At 43.3% G+C, this 15,721-nt stretch overlaps 1 protein-coding gene across 2 annotated transcripts in view; it reads right to left on the reverse strand.

The window, feature by feature from the left end:
* Nucleotides 1–15,721, reverse strand: part of GABBR2 (gamma-aminobutyric acid type B receptor subunit 2) — a 2,296,575-nt gene that overhangs the window by 1,790,079 nt on the left and 490,775 nt on the right. For both annotated transcript variants that reach the window (XM_069620609.1, XM_069620608.1), the window contains exon 2: nt 5,507–5,644. In XM_069620609.1, coding sequence (XP_069476710.1) covers nt 5,507–5,644 — 138 coding nt within the window. The remainder of the gene's footprint in view (nt 1–5,506; nt 5,645–15,721) is intronic.

The raw sequence follows: 15,721 nt of genomic DNA on the forward strand, positions 1-15,721 counted from the left end.
GATAGATAGATATATGATGGGATAGTGGTATAGATAGATAGATAGATAGATAGATAGATAGATAGATAGATAGATAGATAGATAGATAGATGATGGGATAGTGGTATAGATAGATAGATAGATAGATAGATAGATAGATAGATAGATAGATAGATAGATAGATAGATAGATAGATAGATAGATAGATAGATATATGATGGGATAGTGGTATAGATAGATAGATAGATAGATAGATAGATAGATAGATAGATAGATAGATAGATAGATAGATAGATAGATAGATAGATATATGATGGGATAGTGGTATAGATAGATAGATAGATAGATAGATAGATAGATAGATAGATAGATAGATAGATAGATAGATAGATAGAAAGATAGATAGATATATGATGGGATAGTGGTATAGATAGATAGATAGATAGATAGATAGATAGATGTAAGGGAACGGTATTTAATTGTACACACAGCAATGTACATGCCCAAGATTTGCAAATGATTGCCACCCCAAAAGCATGTTTTGTTATTAGCATTCTCTTTCTAGAATATTAAAAATAACATGTTTTGATTGGGCTTCTCGGTCCACTTTGAAAAAAGGTGTGAATGCATCGCATTGAAAGTCACAGGACTTCGGACGCCACATGGCTTCCCAAGTCGCGCCCCCCACACCCCTCCGCATGGTCGCTGTGGCATTGTCACTATAGATAACTTGGTGGTGCGTAAGAGGACGTGTCAAAAGCACAAGGGAATCGATTCTATCTTCACCACTGCGTTGGCGCCTTCTTCAATGCAATCATGAAACCTTCATGTGGTGAAAGTTCATGGTGATTCTGTTAGACATGATTAAAGGTACACTTATAGAATGAGTAGCATCAGCAGTAATCCGGTCTCAGTATTTGCGCATTGGACATTGATCTAAAGTCGGAAAATCCAAGCGATTCCTTCAGGGCAGACATGCAAATGCTGCTGCGTGCTGTTACACCACCGGCGTTGCCACCTTGTAATGCCAGGAGGGAGGCAGCAAGCTGCACACTGGCACAAGCTTCTACAACCACTAAGGTCTCAATTTGCCCATCATTAGTCCATGATCAATGAAGCTGTTTGCATTTGAAAGATCACAACCACCACAAACACAACCAGCACAGATTGTTCTGCATACCGTAGTTTTGCTGAAGTGAATTGCTTCGTTGTAATTTACCTCGACAACATTACTTTGCGGGGAAGTAACTTTGTATGTGTTTTTTAGGGTTAGGGAATGTAGGGAGTGGGTGGGGTTTTGGTTTGGTGGTGGTAGTGGCGGGTAGTAGGGACAGCCCATTTAAAACAAACAATAAAAAATAATCAAAGTAATGTTGCCGAAGTCAATTACAGCGAGGTAGTTGACTTTGCCAAAACAACGTAGAACCTGATCATTCACCATAACTACGCTGACGCGTGTCACCTGTGCTGTGATTCTTTGATCTATGTTTGTGTTGTGTTCCAAATTATTCCACAACACAAATATTTCTTATGTAAGAATCCATATTTTCTGGAAAGTTTAGTTGTATTGCAAGGAGAGAACTACACATGGCTTGTGCCAAATGCAGACTTCCTCAGGGCTCAAAGTACCCTTTAATTGCACTGGTTTCTGCACTGGAGTTTTGCAATAATTTCCAATGCAATATAACCAAAGAGGAAAGTATAATAATAATTGTTTTTTAATAATGTGCTTAATGCAGGAGACCAGTTTCTAAGCACAGCCCCGGGATTCAAAGTTGTCTTGCTTGCCAGACAAACGCGTTGCCCCTGAGCTATCCCCCGGCCTAAATATGACATTGCAGGTGATGCTCTTGCTTTATAAACACATACCCACCCGTGCAAGAGCAGGTTCATTTCGCACCTGCAGTGGTTACCAGACTAAACAGCACAATGGTCCCTTATAAATGTTTATCTGCTAACAAATTAACCAGAAATGCCACAAGATATATCAGTGGTACTTAAACTGGGATCACTCTATCACTTATTGATTCAATTCTCCCATCAATGTAAGCCTCCCCGCCTGCTTTCAAGCAGCTGAATCGCAACTTAGAGCATCTCACGATAAACTTCAACGAATGAATACACCCTATTTGATTTCACTTAGTAATATCCCTCAATTCAGTTCTGAAATTCCAGCATACACATTATAGGAGAACTTACTCAACTCCCATTTCTTTAAAAAAAATTGTTTTAGAAGTGCAATCTCAGCGACAATCATAATCTGCCACGTTTGAGGGGTACAGGTCAACCATGTGCTTGTGGCTGATTAGAAAAGCTCCTAACTGAACCCATGCGAGCATCGAAAAAATTTGATTTTTTGTAAAGACCCATTCAAAAAGCAGCAGCAGTTGTGATAATTACAAACTCGCACATTCTTGAACCGGTCAACTCAACTCCAAGTGTTCAAATTCATCAACTAGGACCTTGAATGCATGCACTGTAAAATGATTACTAAAATAGACATGATAAACATTTAGCCAGGGGAGGGAGGTCGAGCGGCATGGAGGGGGGGGCGTTGTGTGTGTGTGGGAGGGAGGGTTCATTCCCCAGTGCATGGGATTCCAATTCCAAATGAAGTTCAGCCATCTTGAAGTAACTTTCGCGATGCCCATTAGCCTTCAAATGTAAATTGTGCACTTCCACCTCCAGTAACTCCAGTCCGGTTTTGAAGCCGGTTTCACGGTTACGCTTACCGCCCCTCTGAAGCAGGGCCTTGGCTGGCTCAGTTCGGGCAAAGCAAATCACAGGCTTTCCTCTTTCGTTACTCGAGCCCGCCAGTAGGCCATCCAGTAGCTCTCTGTTTTAAGCCAACATTGTTTAATTAATTATCTATTTGTGCATTTGTAGTGCCTCAGAAGGTGAGGCGTAATGGTGGGAAAGTAATTAGGCTACAGAAGGTCGCCCTGGATAAAACTGGCAATCACCTCCTTTATGGGTTTTGATTTTCCTCACCTCCATTTTGTCCTGTGTCAGAGCTTCCTCTTCTGCATAATAGGTGAACTAACCTGACAGCTACTTCTGAGTTGAAAGCTTTTTCGTGAGGCTTTGATCTTACTGCAAAATGCCTTTAATTAAATCCTGCATGTGACGTGACAAGCTCATTTTACTTTCTGCCAAGTCAACCAACAAGTATAGTGTAGTATGAAAAATTGCTTGTCCCATTTGTGTGACCAGGTAGACATACACCTCCCTATCTTCTGTGATGGGTCAGCAGTTCGATGAGTTGCCCTGAACTGCGCACTTATCTCACCAAGGTTTGAGCCTTTGCATTTACTGGTAGGAATAGACAGAGGACTGGAGAACCTTAACCACTAATGTGGACTGAACTATGGATTAGCCATGCCACTAGGGAAATGACAGGGAAAGAGGACCAATTTGTGGGAGGCTGTTCAGTCGTTCAGAGATCATAACTCCCCTCACGAGACACCACTGGAAACCTGGTCCTGCTTGTGAGGACTTTGGAAGGGTCAAGGTAACTCTCTGCAGTCCCAGCGTCTACCACATGTCTGTCTCTGTCCGGATCTTGAAATGTGTCCCACTAACATTGCCTATCTTTGCTTAGTAATTTCCTTGCACATTTTTCTACTGCCATAATCTTTAAAGGGCTTCTTAAACCGAGCTTAAACCGAGAGGACATTAACCCTAACCACTGCTTAGTGGTTCATCTTATCCTGGTCCGGGTATTATGACTTTTAAAAAGCCGTTTAGAAAGTTATAGGACCTTAACAAGTGGACTCGTTTGGCAATATATCATGAACTCTATTTGGCCAAATGCCTGGAGACTTGTCTCATTACATTTTCTGAAAGACCTATTACCAAAAAGCTCGTAATTACTAATTATTGGGACATTGTAGAGCAATATCTTTTTTGTAATTTATGCTTGGCACTTTTAAACATGGCCCTTCTAAACGTTTCAATTCTATTCCTTTTCCAATTATTTTTATTGCTTATTTTTTGTAATACGAATTGTGAAAATGTATTGTGTTTTGGATTGATAATGATATGTTGATGTGTTTTATATTATGATGTTGTGTTAAAGGTTAAAAAACGTAACCCAATAACAATATATATATATGTTTAGTAGTTTTTAGTTAAAATGTATTTTAGAATTTCTGTTGTTTGGACAATTAATTCTTGTGCGTTTCTGCTGCTTCTTACAATATTCATGTTTTTCTAAAAGTGTAAGTCTTGAGATTGACTAACCTACCAAATGGCAAGCAACGCATATTTTAGAGGTGATTTCACTATCCTCTGCGGGCTGTAGAAGCTCGGCTACAGTGCAGCTAAACATTGACGGTGTCCTCCACTGTCCTCCACAGATAATATCATGGACAGATTCCCTTATCCATACTCCGAAGAGCTGTACAGTTTCAGGACAGAATTGCAAATGAATATATTCTTCAACGTGTTCTACAGACAAACCATAATGTGTTGAACCAGAGGGGAGGAAAAGGGAAAATAACTGTTGACATTTTCGAATGGAACGTTCCACACCACTCTCCCAAAGATGCTCCTCAGCATGCCAACTGCAAATTTAACACCACTCAAACAAGCTAAACTTAACAAGCTGATATGCAAAGGGGTCCTCACATTTAATTCACACTTAAGAACAAATCTAACCCAAAGGCCAACTTCACCACCAAGTCTTTCCGTGCAACCAAAAGCAGAGCTTCGACACATCGACTGTGACATAACCAACTTCGGTGTCGAAGTGAAAATCTCCTCGATTGTACATGGTAACGCCAAACATACGCATTAAAAGACACTTGAGCACAAACACTATGATGCAGCTGTAGCGCTGTTTGAACAATAAATCCCAAGGCGGAGTCATTCACCGCCAGCATTATCCACTTCTGAGATACATTAGATTTGTCATTTAAGGTTTCTGGGTGTAGTAAGCTGTCCATCTCCTACAGACTGCAGCAACTGGTGGCGAAAGAGACCAGCTGAAATCCAAGCGGGTTCACGAGTGTGCAAACCACGAGACTTTGCTTGGTTGAGCATCAAGAGTCAATGAGAAATGGCAACATTACATTGCAAGCAAAGTGAAACTAACATGGCTGACAGATGAAACCAGAAACAAAGTCTTAAGGATGGCGATATTACCACATCGGAAATAGGATAGAGGAAAGAGCGAACCCGCGATACCAATTATACTTTGCATAGTGAAAAAGGTTTGGAATGGAAGGAAGCACATGAAATATAATCTTGTTATATAAGAAATGTTAGTCCTTTAGCGCCTGACTTCACGAACATGTGCACAAGTCTTGATTATCTTTTTCTTAAATCCATGGTAGGCATCCTGTCACTCTCTAGGGGTTTTGGTCTACAACTCCCATCAGCCCCTGCCAACCTAGCAAGTGGTGAGGGGTTCATGGGAGTTGTAGGCTAAGACAGAGGCTTGGCTGCCTCTGTCTAAAGTGCATTGGTGCACCTAAGCTTAAACATGAGGGCTCATTGGAAATGGGTCAAGTGTCATAGGGCTTACCTGCACCAAATTCCATCCTTTCAGGGACTCCGCGATGATGGAAGTGACTGACGGGCACACGCCACCAAAAACCATCAGATGGTTTGGTCCATATTTGATTGCATCGTAGAACGCTTTCAGCCCTTTGGCGTTGTCGCACTGCAAAGAAGATACGGAGACATTACACACACATCTCACATCTCCACTGGCAAAATAGGTTGTGGGCATAGAACAGCACATAGGTATAAAATAACCTTCAGCTATGATTTTAGGTTAGAGACTACTCATTTCATGCAAGTCTGTTATGTTCATCGTTATGTTGAAGTTTTCATTTTGTGTGAAAAATGGCAGACCAACTTGCACTTGTGTAGCGTAAAGCACCAAAGCCCACATTCCCAATGTAAGGAGATACATTGATTGATTCAAGATTATGAGGTGCGGTTCAGTCATTTTCGAGTCACTGGGCCTCATTATGACATTGGCGGTAGCCGTGCCGGTAAATACTGACACGGCTATCGCTGGAGTCATGAATTTTCCGGTGCCTGGAAATGGGCACTTACCGGGGCATTACAGCCCCAGCAGACCCGGTAATTGCCCATTCCCAGGCACCAGAAAATATTAGTCTCCATTCCATTCCCATTTGAGTCCCATTGGACTCAATGGGAATGGGGAGGCCGGGTGCACCGGTACCGTTCATGAATGGTGCCGATGCATCCGTCGAGGTCTGCTCTCGGGTGCCGATACGCCCGCCAAGTCAGACCTGGCGGGCGGTAAGGCACCCCCGAGCAGAACTCGTAGTTTACAGGTCCAATAATAACAGTACCGGCAAGCTTACCGGTACCGTTGTTACCAGACCGGAAACCTTATAATGAGGCCCACTGTGTACTTGAGATGCCAAGAATGCTTTCACACAGCTTTGTCTGTAAAAAAGTACCAGGGCTCGAAAAGTGTCATGGTGGACTTTGTGTGCATTGCTTAGTTTGCCCATCAGCACTGATTCAACGTTCTGGAGAATGACACTCTGTATTATATTATAGCCCGGTGAGAGAATGCAAGATGAGGAAAGTACCGGTGAGAACGGGAAGAAAAGTCCCTTGGCACCTCCATTATGTGACTGGATCATATTATTTGAAATATTTATCAATAGTATTAAATGTCACCAATTTAGATTTCTAGTAGGGGTCTTCTAGCATTGCTTTACAAAAAAAAGTAGCATAACAGGGCATTCTTAAAGGGACATAAGTTAATAAACATATACACCAAGTGCCTACAGTTCATATTGAAAGTGCCCTCAAAGCAATAAAATGATCTAAAAAATCACAATACAGTTGACAACAAAATATTGTTGAACAATTCATATTATTTTTGTTAAATGTATTTATTTGTTTGCATTTATAAAGCTCTCACACAGCCCGGGGTCAACGAGGCGCTGTTACAGGAATATGGGCCTCATCACGACTTTGGCGCTAACCCTTAAATCCGGCGGTAGCGCTATTACCGCCGGATTTATGGGTCCGCCAAATCAGGACTTCGGCAGATTTCGCCCCTGCTCTGAGCTGGGGGAAATCCGCCGAAAATTGGCGATCATACCGCCGGCAGGAAATCCGCTGGCGGCATTAGCGCGAAATGTCCCAATTGAGCCCAATGGGGAATGGGGCATTCCCGAATGGGCTCAATGGGGAATGGGGATTAACATTACCGCCGAACTCGTGATCCGGCGCTATTAGCGCTGGGGAGTTCGGCGGTAGGGCAGATAGCGCCGACGCTAATAGCGCCGGCGTTGCCGCCCAAGTCGTGATGAGGCCCATAGTTGCTTATTTAAAATGCACATAATACCCAGAGGTTTCTAAGCGCGGACCCGGGGATTGAACCTGTGTTGCTTTGTGTTGTCTTGTTTCCAAAGCAAGCACGTTTCCGCTGAGCTATGCTACCCACATATAACATTGAACAACCTCTAAAAATACATTGGATCCGCATATAAACAGTATAAACAGTAATAAATGTATATTGAAATAAAAGATTTCTTGAGAAAATATGATCATCAAATATCTATGAAAAAGCCCGATTTGCCCCTCATCCCGAACATCAACATAGGTTACCTTTCCTAATCAGTATTTGCCACTCAGTTTCAATCCCTTCCTTTCCCTGTTTCTGGAATGCAGTTGCTGTTCCTCGATTCCCCAGTCTTTCTCATTCCTGAGTGTCTCTCTTCCGCCCTCTCCTCAATGCCTTTCTAAATGCCCAAGCATCTCCCATCTTCAGCCTTTCTCTCTGTAGCAGTCACTCAATCTCTCTCTTCCAGTTAGTCTCCTTCCAAGAGTATCTGACCCTGAGTTTCTCTCTGATCTCCCTAAATCCCTTTCTCCTCCTGACCCGATCTTTCCCCCTGACTGTTTATCCCTAAATACAGGGGACTGCTACCCTGGGTTTCCAGATGTTTTGGACTACAACTCCCACAATCCATCACCATTGCCTATGCTGGCTGGGGCTGATCAGACATCTGGAGAACCAAAGGTACCAAACCCCTGCCATAAGCCTTCCTTGGAACTCCAATTAAGGGCATGAGGCAGAATCATCAATGAAATGGCCTGATCCATTGGTATTAGGGACTCAAAAAGTATATAGATCTAAAATGTATCGGTACACTTTACAGAAAAGCGCAACATTTACTGTGAACGTCTCCTTTGTGCACAGCCACCTGAGTGTGGAGGAATGTGAGGTGTGGGGAATGTGCAGCTGCTCGCGTTACAATGCTAACGTGGGAGGCCACGATGTGCACAACACGGGGATGTGCAATTCAGATAATAAGGTGCAATGCACACAGAATTGCTTTTTCTTAATACCTGTACATTTAGGCACAATTCTAGTACTTAAAAAATAAAAGTTGGCCTCCTCTGAATTGTATCCTTAGAGCAGATACTTTCACCAGGTACACATCTCTAAATATTGGCAGTGTAGGCTAGTGTTTTGGATTCATGTACACACAGAGGAATCCAGCAAATCAGGAGGATTGGGAAGGAATTGGAGAGAAGGAATTGGGTGAACGATGTTGCCATTGTCTGAAAATGAGTGCTTTATGGACGCTAGACTGAGCTATTATAGATGTGGCCATGGGCAAGCAATGTGATGGGCTGCAAATAAAAATGAGTTCTACCAAAGAGGCTTTCGGGGAGTTGTATAGCGAGTGGCTGTGGTTGAATATAGTTTTCACACCCCGGCTGGGGGGCGGACATACGGTTTAATGGTCCACCAGCCCGAGGTAGGGTAGGCCCGAGCAAAGTGAGGCTCGCAGCTCGGGCCGCGGGCCATTAAACACGATGTTCGCCACCCAGCTTGGTCGTGAAAGGTATTTGCACCCCGGGATTTCCCTGGGTGCGGATAGCTTCCTTTTTTTTGTTGTTGGTCAGACGGGAGTTGAGCTCCGTGCAAACCCATCTCCCGTTTGAGAAAAAAAAAGGCAAAATAATGGCCTCCGCCACTAAAATATAAAAGAAACTAGGTACCTTTTCGGATGACAGCGTTCCAAAATGGCCACCGTCATCCGAAAAGGGACTTATTCGCTTTTGTATTTTAATGGTGGTGACCTGCCAGGAGGAGCACCGTGGACCAGAGCACAAGGCTCTGGTCCTGCAGGTAAATTGGGGTTGGGGATGGGAATTGGGTTTTTCTAATATGGGGAGTCAACCAGGAAAAGAAAAAGGAAACAAAAGCGCCACCCGGTGAAGGGCCTCTGGTGGCTGGAACCACAGGCAGGGATTGTCTATTCTTGCCCTCTGTTCCAGCCACCTGATTGGCTGAGCGGTCTTCCCTGGGTGCGAATTACAGCATTGTACCCGAGTGTGAGATGCTATGAAAGGCTGTGGTTGAGATGCGATTTGATTGGCTGAAAGTGAATTATTCTTTTGAGATGCTGTGGATGAACCTTAGGGGTACATGCTATGGGCGAGAATGTTCATTCTGAATTTCCCATAGGAACCATTGTAGACTACGCCCGCTTCCACAGTTCAGTGGGCACGTGGGGCAAAACGCGCATGCGGACAACCATGGAATTGCTCGCAGCCCTTTCTAACATTTCTGATCACAGCTGATTGATTATACGATATGATTTGAGTTGAATTTGATGCAATATTCACATAAAACTCACACTCTAGTTTTTGAAGGATTGGGCTGATCACAATGACCCTAAAAATATGTAAACAGGTTTCAGTGCTTTAGTTACTTTCATGTTTCATAGTTTGAAACGATGATTCAGGATTCCCCCAAGTGCTTGCCCCCTAGATTATCATATATTAAAAGTACTAGGATGATGTGGTCCTCCACACTCACTCAAAAAAAGAAGCCGGATTGATTTTGAAGCTAAACAGAACATGTATTACTTATGTCGCAATTAGATAACACTAAAGAATGAAAGCACGACATACAATTGTGAAATGCACTCATTATAACTACTGTACATAGTACATACACCGCAATGCAATTGTATTTCAATAACAGGAATGGCTGCGAGTCCAGGGAATTGTTTTAAACAGCCCATTTCATTTCATCTGCTCCACGACAAGGCTGGGGTTAGAGGTAAAGGCTGTCACAAAGGGAAACGCCACACGGGACTCACTTGATATGTCTCCTGGGGGTGTCCAGTCAATTCGTCGAAAAAAAACTGGTCGACTGCAATTTGGTCGACGCAATTTGGTCGAAAACCAAATGGTCGAATTTTTTTTTTTATTTATATATTTATTTTTCGGTTTTCGTTTTGTAAAAAAGGGGTTTTTAGAGAAAAAAAGGGGGTTGGGGGGGACCCCCCCAAAAAAATTTAAAAAAAGGGTTAAAATAAAAAAAATAAAAATTCAACCATTTGGTTTTCGACCAAATTGGTTCGACCATTTGTCTGGTCGACCAATTTTTTTCGACCAAATGTCTGGTAACCGTCTCCTGGGAGCTAATAAGCATTATCTATATACCTTACAATATAAAACCCAGTGGGGGTCCTTTCACATGGGTCAAATTAACAAATGCAGGTGCAATGCAATCATGGCTTCATTTGCCAGAATAGCTTGTTTTCAATCACTTTCAATGTGGTGGAGGGGCGCAAAGCGGAGTTAACAGCCTTTCTTTTTTATTATTATTATTATTTATTTCTTGTTTTAACCAGAAGATTTTTACAAGAACATTTTCATGAAAAAGAAAAAATATCAATTTATAACATGTCATTAAAGTCGTCCAATTTTACATAATCTTACATCACGGTTATGAGCATGTTTATCACTTTACATATGAGCAGTTTTTAGAATATTATAACTTTGTTTTTGTCCATTTCAAGCATTGCCAGGACCGCTTAAACAAAGATTGTTAAGAAAGTTTACAGATACATTAAATAAGCTTATGTTAGTCGAGTTCAATAAAAAGGACCATCTCATGGATGGCTGAACACAAGCCTTTCTCGAAAGCACAGTTCGTTTTACGCCTGGATCATATTTTCAGGCAGGCACAAGACAAATGGAATGGTTATCTGTGATTTTACCGACCACAATTACAGAGTAGTGCATTTAATCACGGTCAAAACACTGAAATACCCCCAGCTCCCAAGCTCCTCTATTTTCCACCCTTATAATGCCACCCCTACCACATTGCGACCCATTTTAACCCCTTACCCCACTACCCTTTATATATTTATTTGATCTTTTCAGTGTTTTTCAGCGTTATTGTCCGCTCTGTTATGCACCACTCTGTAATGTTTGCGATAAAATGACTGGATACAAAATGGAACACACCTTCATTTACCACCTGCTAAAAGCAAGCACAATCCGTGAGAATCCATTGTAAACCCTGCCTGCAAAGCATCGTTAGCAGGCAGCGTTTACATTTTTACAAGGCTGAGCGTAAAAGAAAACAGTCATGGCAACTGTGCTATGTTTTACTCTTTCCTTTTGCACTCTGCCTTGCAAAGCCGAAAAATTTCATGCAGGGCACCCAACAGCATGCACGTACTAACATTGCCGGTCCCATACATGCAATTACTGCTAAATATAAAAGGACCCCAGAGAGAAAAAGTGTGTGTGTGCATGTGTGCGGGTGTGTGTATAAAACACTAAAATAAAAGTTCTGGGGCTGCCTACGTCCTAACAGTAAGCTCTACGGGCTGCAGTATTTTATTTAATTTGCATTTTTAAAGCGCTCACACAGCCTAGAGCCACCGAGGCGCTGTTACAGGAATATGTCTTAGTTGCCTATTTATAATGCGCTAAATACCCAGAGGTTTCTAAGCACGGACACAGGGATCGAACATGTGTGTCGTCTTGTTTCCAAGGCGAGCACGTTGCCGCCGAGCTATCCTCCCGGGGCGAGGAGTAAGGAGGTCTTGCCTGAAAGTGGCATTTGAGCCACAAACTTCTGTGGGAGAACAGTGATGATCACCTCTTTAAAATAGCTGGCAGGTAAGTGAGAACCTAGCTACCTTTTGCATGACATGTGGGAAGACGAGTTGATATATGACATCCCTGACACAGAGTCACAGGACCTGTGGTGAGATAGGTTTGCGAGAAAATAAGGGGGTAACGAGCTGAAGTGGCTGTCACCTAGTGGTTGCCGGCAGGGCCGGGTAGGGAGTATCTCTACACTAGATTCGGGAGCAGGGGTGTACCACGGAGTGGTCCTCTGGGACTTCTCCCTGTAATTAGGGAGGGCATTCCAAGCATCCTACCCTCACAAGAAATGAGCCAAGGACAGGATTATCCTGACCAAGTGTGAAGGCCTCCCCAAAACAGTGGTGGTTTCTCTAGTAGGGAGATCAGGGCTACTTGTGGGATTTGCAGTCTTATAGACTGACTTGGGAAGACAGACTATCACCCTATTATGGGGGCCTGCAACCTGCAACTCTCCAGATGTTTTGTAGTTCAAAACATCTGACGAGCCAAAGGTTGCAGACCCATGCTCTACTAGTACCAAGTTACTTAAAAAAACACATTCAACACCCGACACCTTACCTAAAACAAGCCATAAGATATGAGGGATGCCTGCATCACAGGAGATGCTACACAGATCGAGCAGGGTTGTCCAACTCCAGGCCCTCGAGGGGTATCACCAGGCTATCAGGATATCCCTCATTAATATTCATGTGCACACATTTAGAATCATTGTATGCAAATTTATCTCATAAATATTTATGAGGACTATCCTGAAAATCTGACATGTTTTTGGTCTTCGAGGCCCTTGAGTTGGACAACCATGGATTAAAGACTCTCCCTAAAAAGTTGCTGGGATACAGGCTTGCTATATTTAAAGCTCACAGACTGTCATAAAGTCAGAGTCCCTCTCTCCCACATGGAAGGGGAGTCTTGACCTCTCAAAGAGGTCCTAGCTAGGCCACCGTACTAGACATGTGCTGAATTGGTCTAGGTGCTCTGGGAGAGCAGAGGACACAAAATGGCATCAGAGTCTGTCCATAAAGTGAAATGTCTACACAACTACTCATGTTTCTCGCTGAAACCTGGGATGAAGCTAAAAGCTGAATGTAAAAAAGAAAGAGTCAATTAAACAGGGATGCTTAAGGAACTGAGAAAAATGAACACACTGGCACTCATTTCATGCGTTGCGGGGAATGTTTGTGTGCGCTTTCTTACTGGGACGGTAAGACACCTGGGCAACGATATCATTACTAGAAGGTGGCAGTAAACATGTACATAATTAGGGAGTTCTTGTTCTGTCTATAGGGAGAAAGCGGTGGCACTGTGGATTCCCTATTTAATTCTTGTGGAGCTGAGGCCAGGTGGTAGTGCACACAACAAAAGGATCCGCGGGGGGCCACGTGCTACGGCCCATTCCTGTTTAACACACATGTTGTGCCGAACACAAAATAAAAGAGAAGATGTATTTCTGACGCATGGTCATAAAGGCGTTGAATTCTAGCCAGCAGCCAGGAGGTGTACCTTTTATTTATTTATTTATGTTGGCATTTATATAGCGCTCAAAGCCCAGAGGCATGAAAGGTTTGGAAACCAGCAGATGGTTTCCGGAACTGCACTGGCTACCTGGACACCCTCTGAACTCGGGCAAGCGTCACACACCTGCACAGCCCACCTGGCAACCCCTGCACTTGGCGACTGTTTCTGTATCCCCACAGTCCCCATATCAGCCCTTGACTCCTGATGCCCGCACTTACCCATGCACTTGCCACATGCTGGCCGTTTACTTATTTATTGTTATCATCTTTTCCCATGTAGTGCACTTTCCCTGCCCCCTTCCCACGCACCCACGCGATCTGAATGGCACGTGGCCTAGTAGGATCGTTGTCCTGTCCTTCCTTTTGTTCCCCTCCCGTGCTTCGTCGCGCCTTGAAACACTTGTGTATAGGCGCGTTATAAATGCCATATCATATCATATCATGCCTCATGCTGCTCCTGTTAACCATACAAGGATAGCCTTCCTCTCTGTGTACCACAGAATTCTGCAAAGTAATGAAAGAATTGATGTCTGAAGCCATTCCTGGAGGGGAAATGACTCTAGGAATGGCTCTAGATGTGTGTCTGAAATTGACAGTATTTTGCTCCCTGCATTTACAAGGTGGTAGTGAAATTAGTTCTTACGGGGTCAAAGGTTCCCATGACTGATGCCAACTTTTTAAACCATGGGTATCGTCTGTAAATCCAGGCTTTCCTGCAAGGTGCCAATGTGTGTAAATGAATGTATAATTCATCTAAAAGCCCATCCATAGATCAGGTTGCTACAAGAGTGGGTTTCCTGTGATGGTGCAAAGCGAATAAATCGATTTAAATCAATTTTAAAAAATGCCAATTTAGAAAGACCGCACCGAGACCGCTACGGACGGTCTTTCTAAATTGAAATGTCAGCCCCTGCATTGCAAACGAGTGCACGCAGGGACTGACACAAGCACGGCGGGACCGAGAAGAGGAGTCGCGGGAATTGTTTCAATAAGTCCGGTCGATGTTTTTTTAATAAAGAATGCGGAGTGTGCCTAGTGCAAAGCATTCCGATCTGTGCTCAAAGCTGTGCCAACAGGTGTTTCTGAACGAGGGCACAAGTTTAAACAAGAAGTTGAGGCAATCATAAAAGTGAGGCCCGAGTCTCCAAGTCCATTCCTCAAGCATCAAATCTATTTCAGGTTTTCAGGCTATCCACAAATAGTTCGTTTACACATAGTGACTTTGAATGGGTTTTATGTACATAGTACGTGGTTATCCTGAAAACCTGGGGTGGCTGTGTCTCTGGAGGACCAGGTTTTTATCCCTGAATCGTCTAATGCCTCGAAACTAGTAAGAGCACACTGAAGACGACCATACCCCTATTCCGCACTTCACGAGGCTCAGAGGGTGCTGCGTGTCGAGGCATGCCATATAAGTTGTCTGTTTTTAATGCAGGATCCAAAATACAGCAGGGATGTGCCCTACGTTGGTAGCAACTGGGGAAAGTATCTGATACACAAAGAGGATGTTCCTACCAGCAGTGAACTCCACATCTAGCCAGCAAGTGTTCCATATTACATGAATTCAACAAATGCTGGCATCTCATCCAGGAAGTGACATCATTAGGTGCACTACTTGTGTTGATTTAATCAAGCAGGGTGTAGTTATTCTGTCCTTGCCACCATTGGTATTATGGGTATTCAGTGTAGCTTGGGTTGTATCTTGTCTTAGCACTTTCGTATATAATATAGTATATGTGCAAGTCTTTGTTTAACTCTTTCAGAAAAATATGAAATGATGTGTTATGATGATTGAAACGTATGCTCAAATTAAAACAATACATCTTGCTTGCTTAAATCAACACAAGTAGTATACCTAATGAATTAAATTCCTGAATGAGATGCCAGTGTTTGTTGAATTCATTTCCTATGAAAAGATGTTCTTAATACAGGAAGCAGGTATGTGGTTATAACTTTAGAGTGTACAAATTCATGCCAAAAGAAGGCCTATTTCTTTACCCACACGGACTGATGGTTAAACTAATCTGAAATGACATCAGCTCACAGCAGACATATACTGAGAAGGCCGAAGGGGCCTCGGTGGGGTACTGCCCCGCCAGTGCTAAATAGAGGCACTCCGTCTGATTCACACAGATTTGCACTGGAGCAAACCAGGACACGCACCACAGCATCTCAGATTAGATTCACAGACCCTAAAACTGGAGGTCGCCCGCACATTTGTGAGATGTTCCCGTGCAAATCCAATTCACAGATATGTGCTTAGGGGCGTCTCAGAGATGCTCCAGGCAGCCCCCGATTTG

This window comes from Ambystoma mexicanum, chromosome 5q, assembly GCF_040938575.1.
Source record: "Ambystoma mexicanum isolate Mex_15411 chromosome 5q, UKY_AmexF1_1, whole genome shotgun sequence".
NCBI lineage: Eukaryota > Metazoa > Chordata > Amphibia > Caudata > Ambystomatidae > Ambystoma > Ambystoma mexicanum.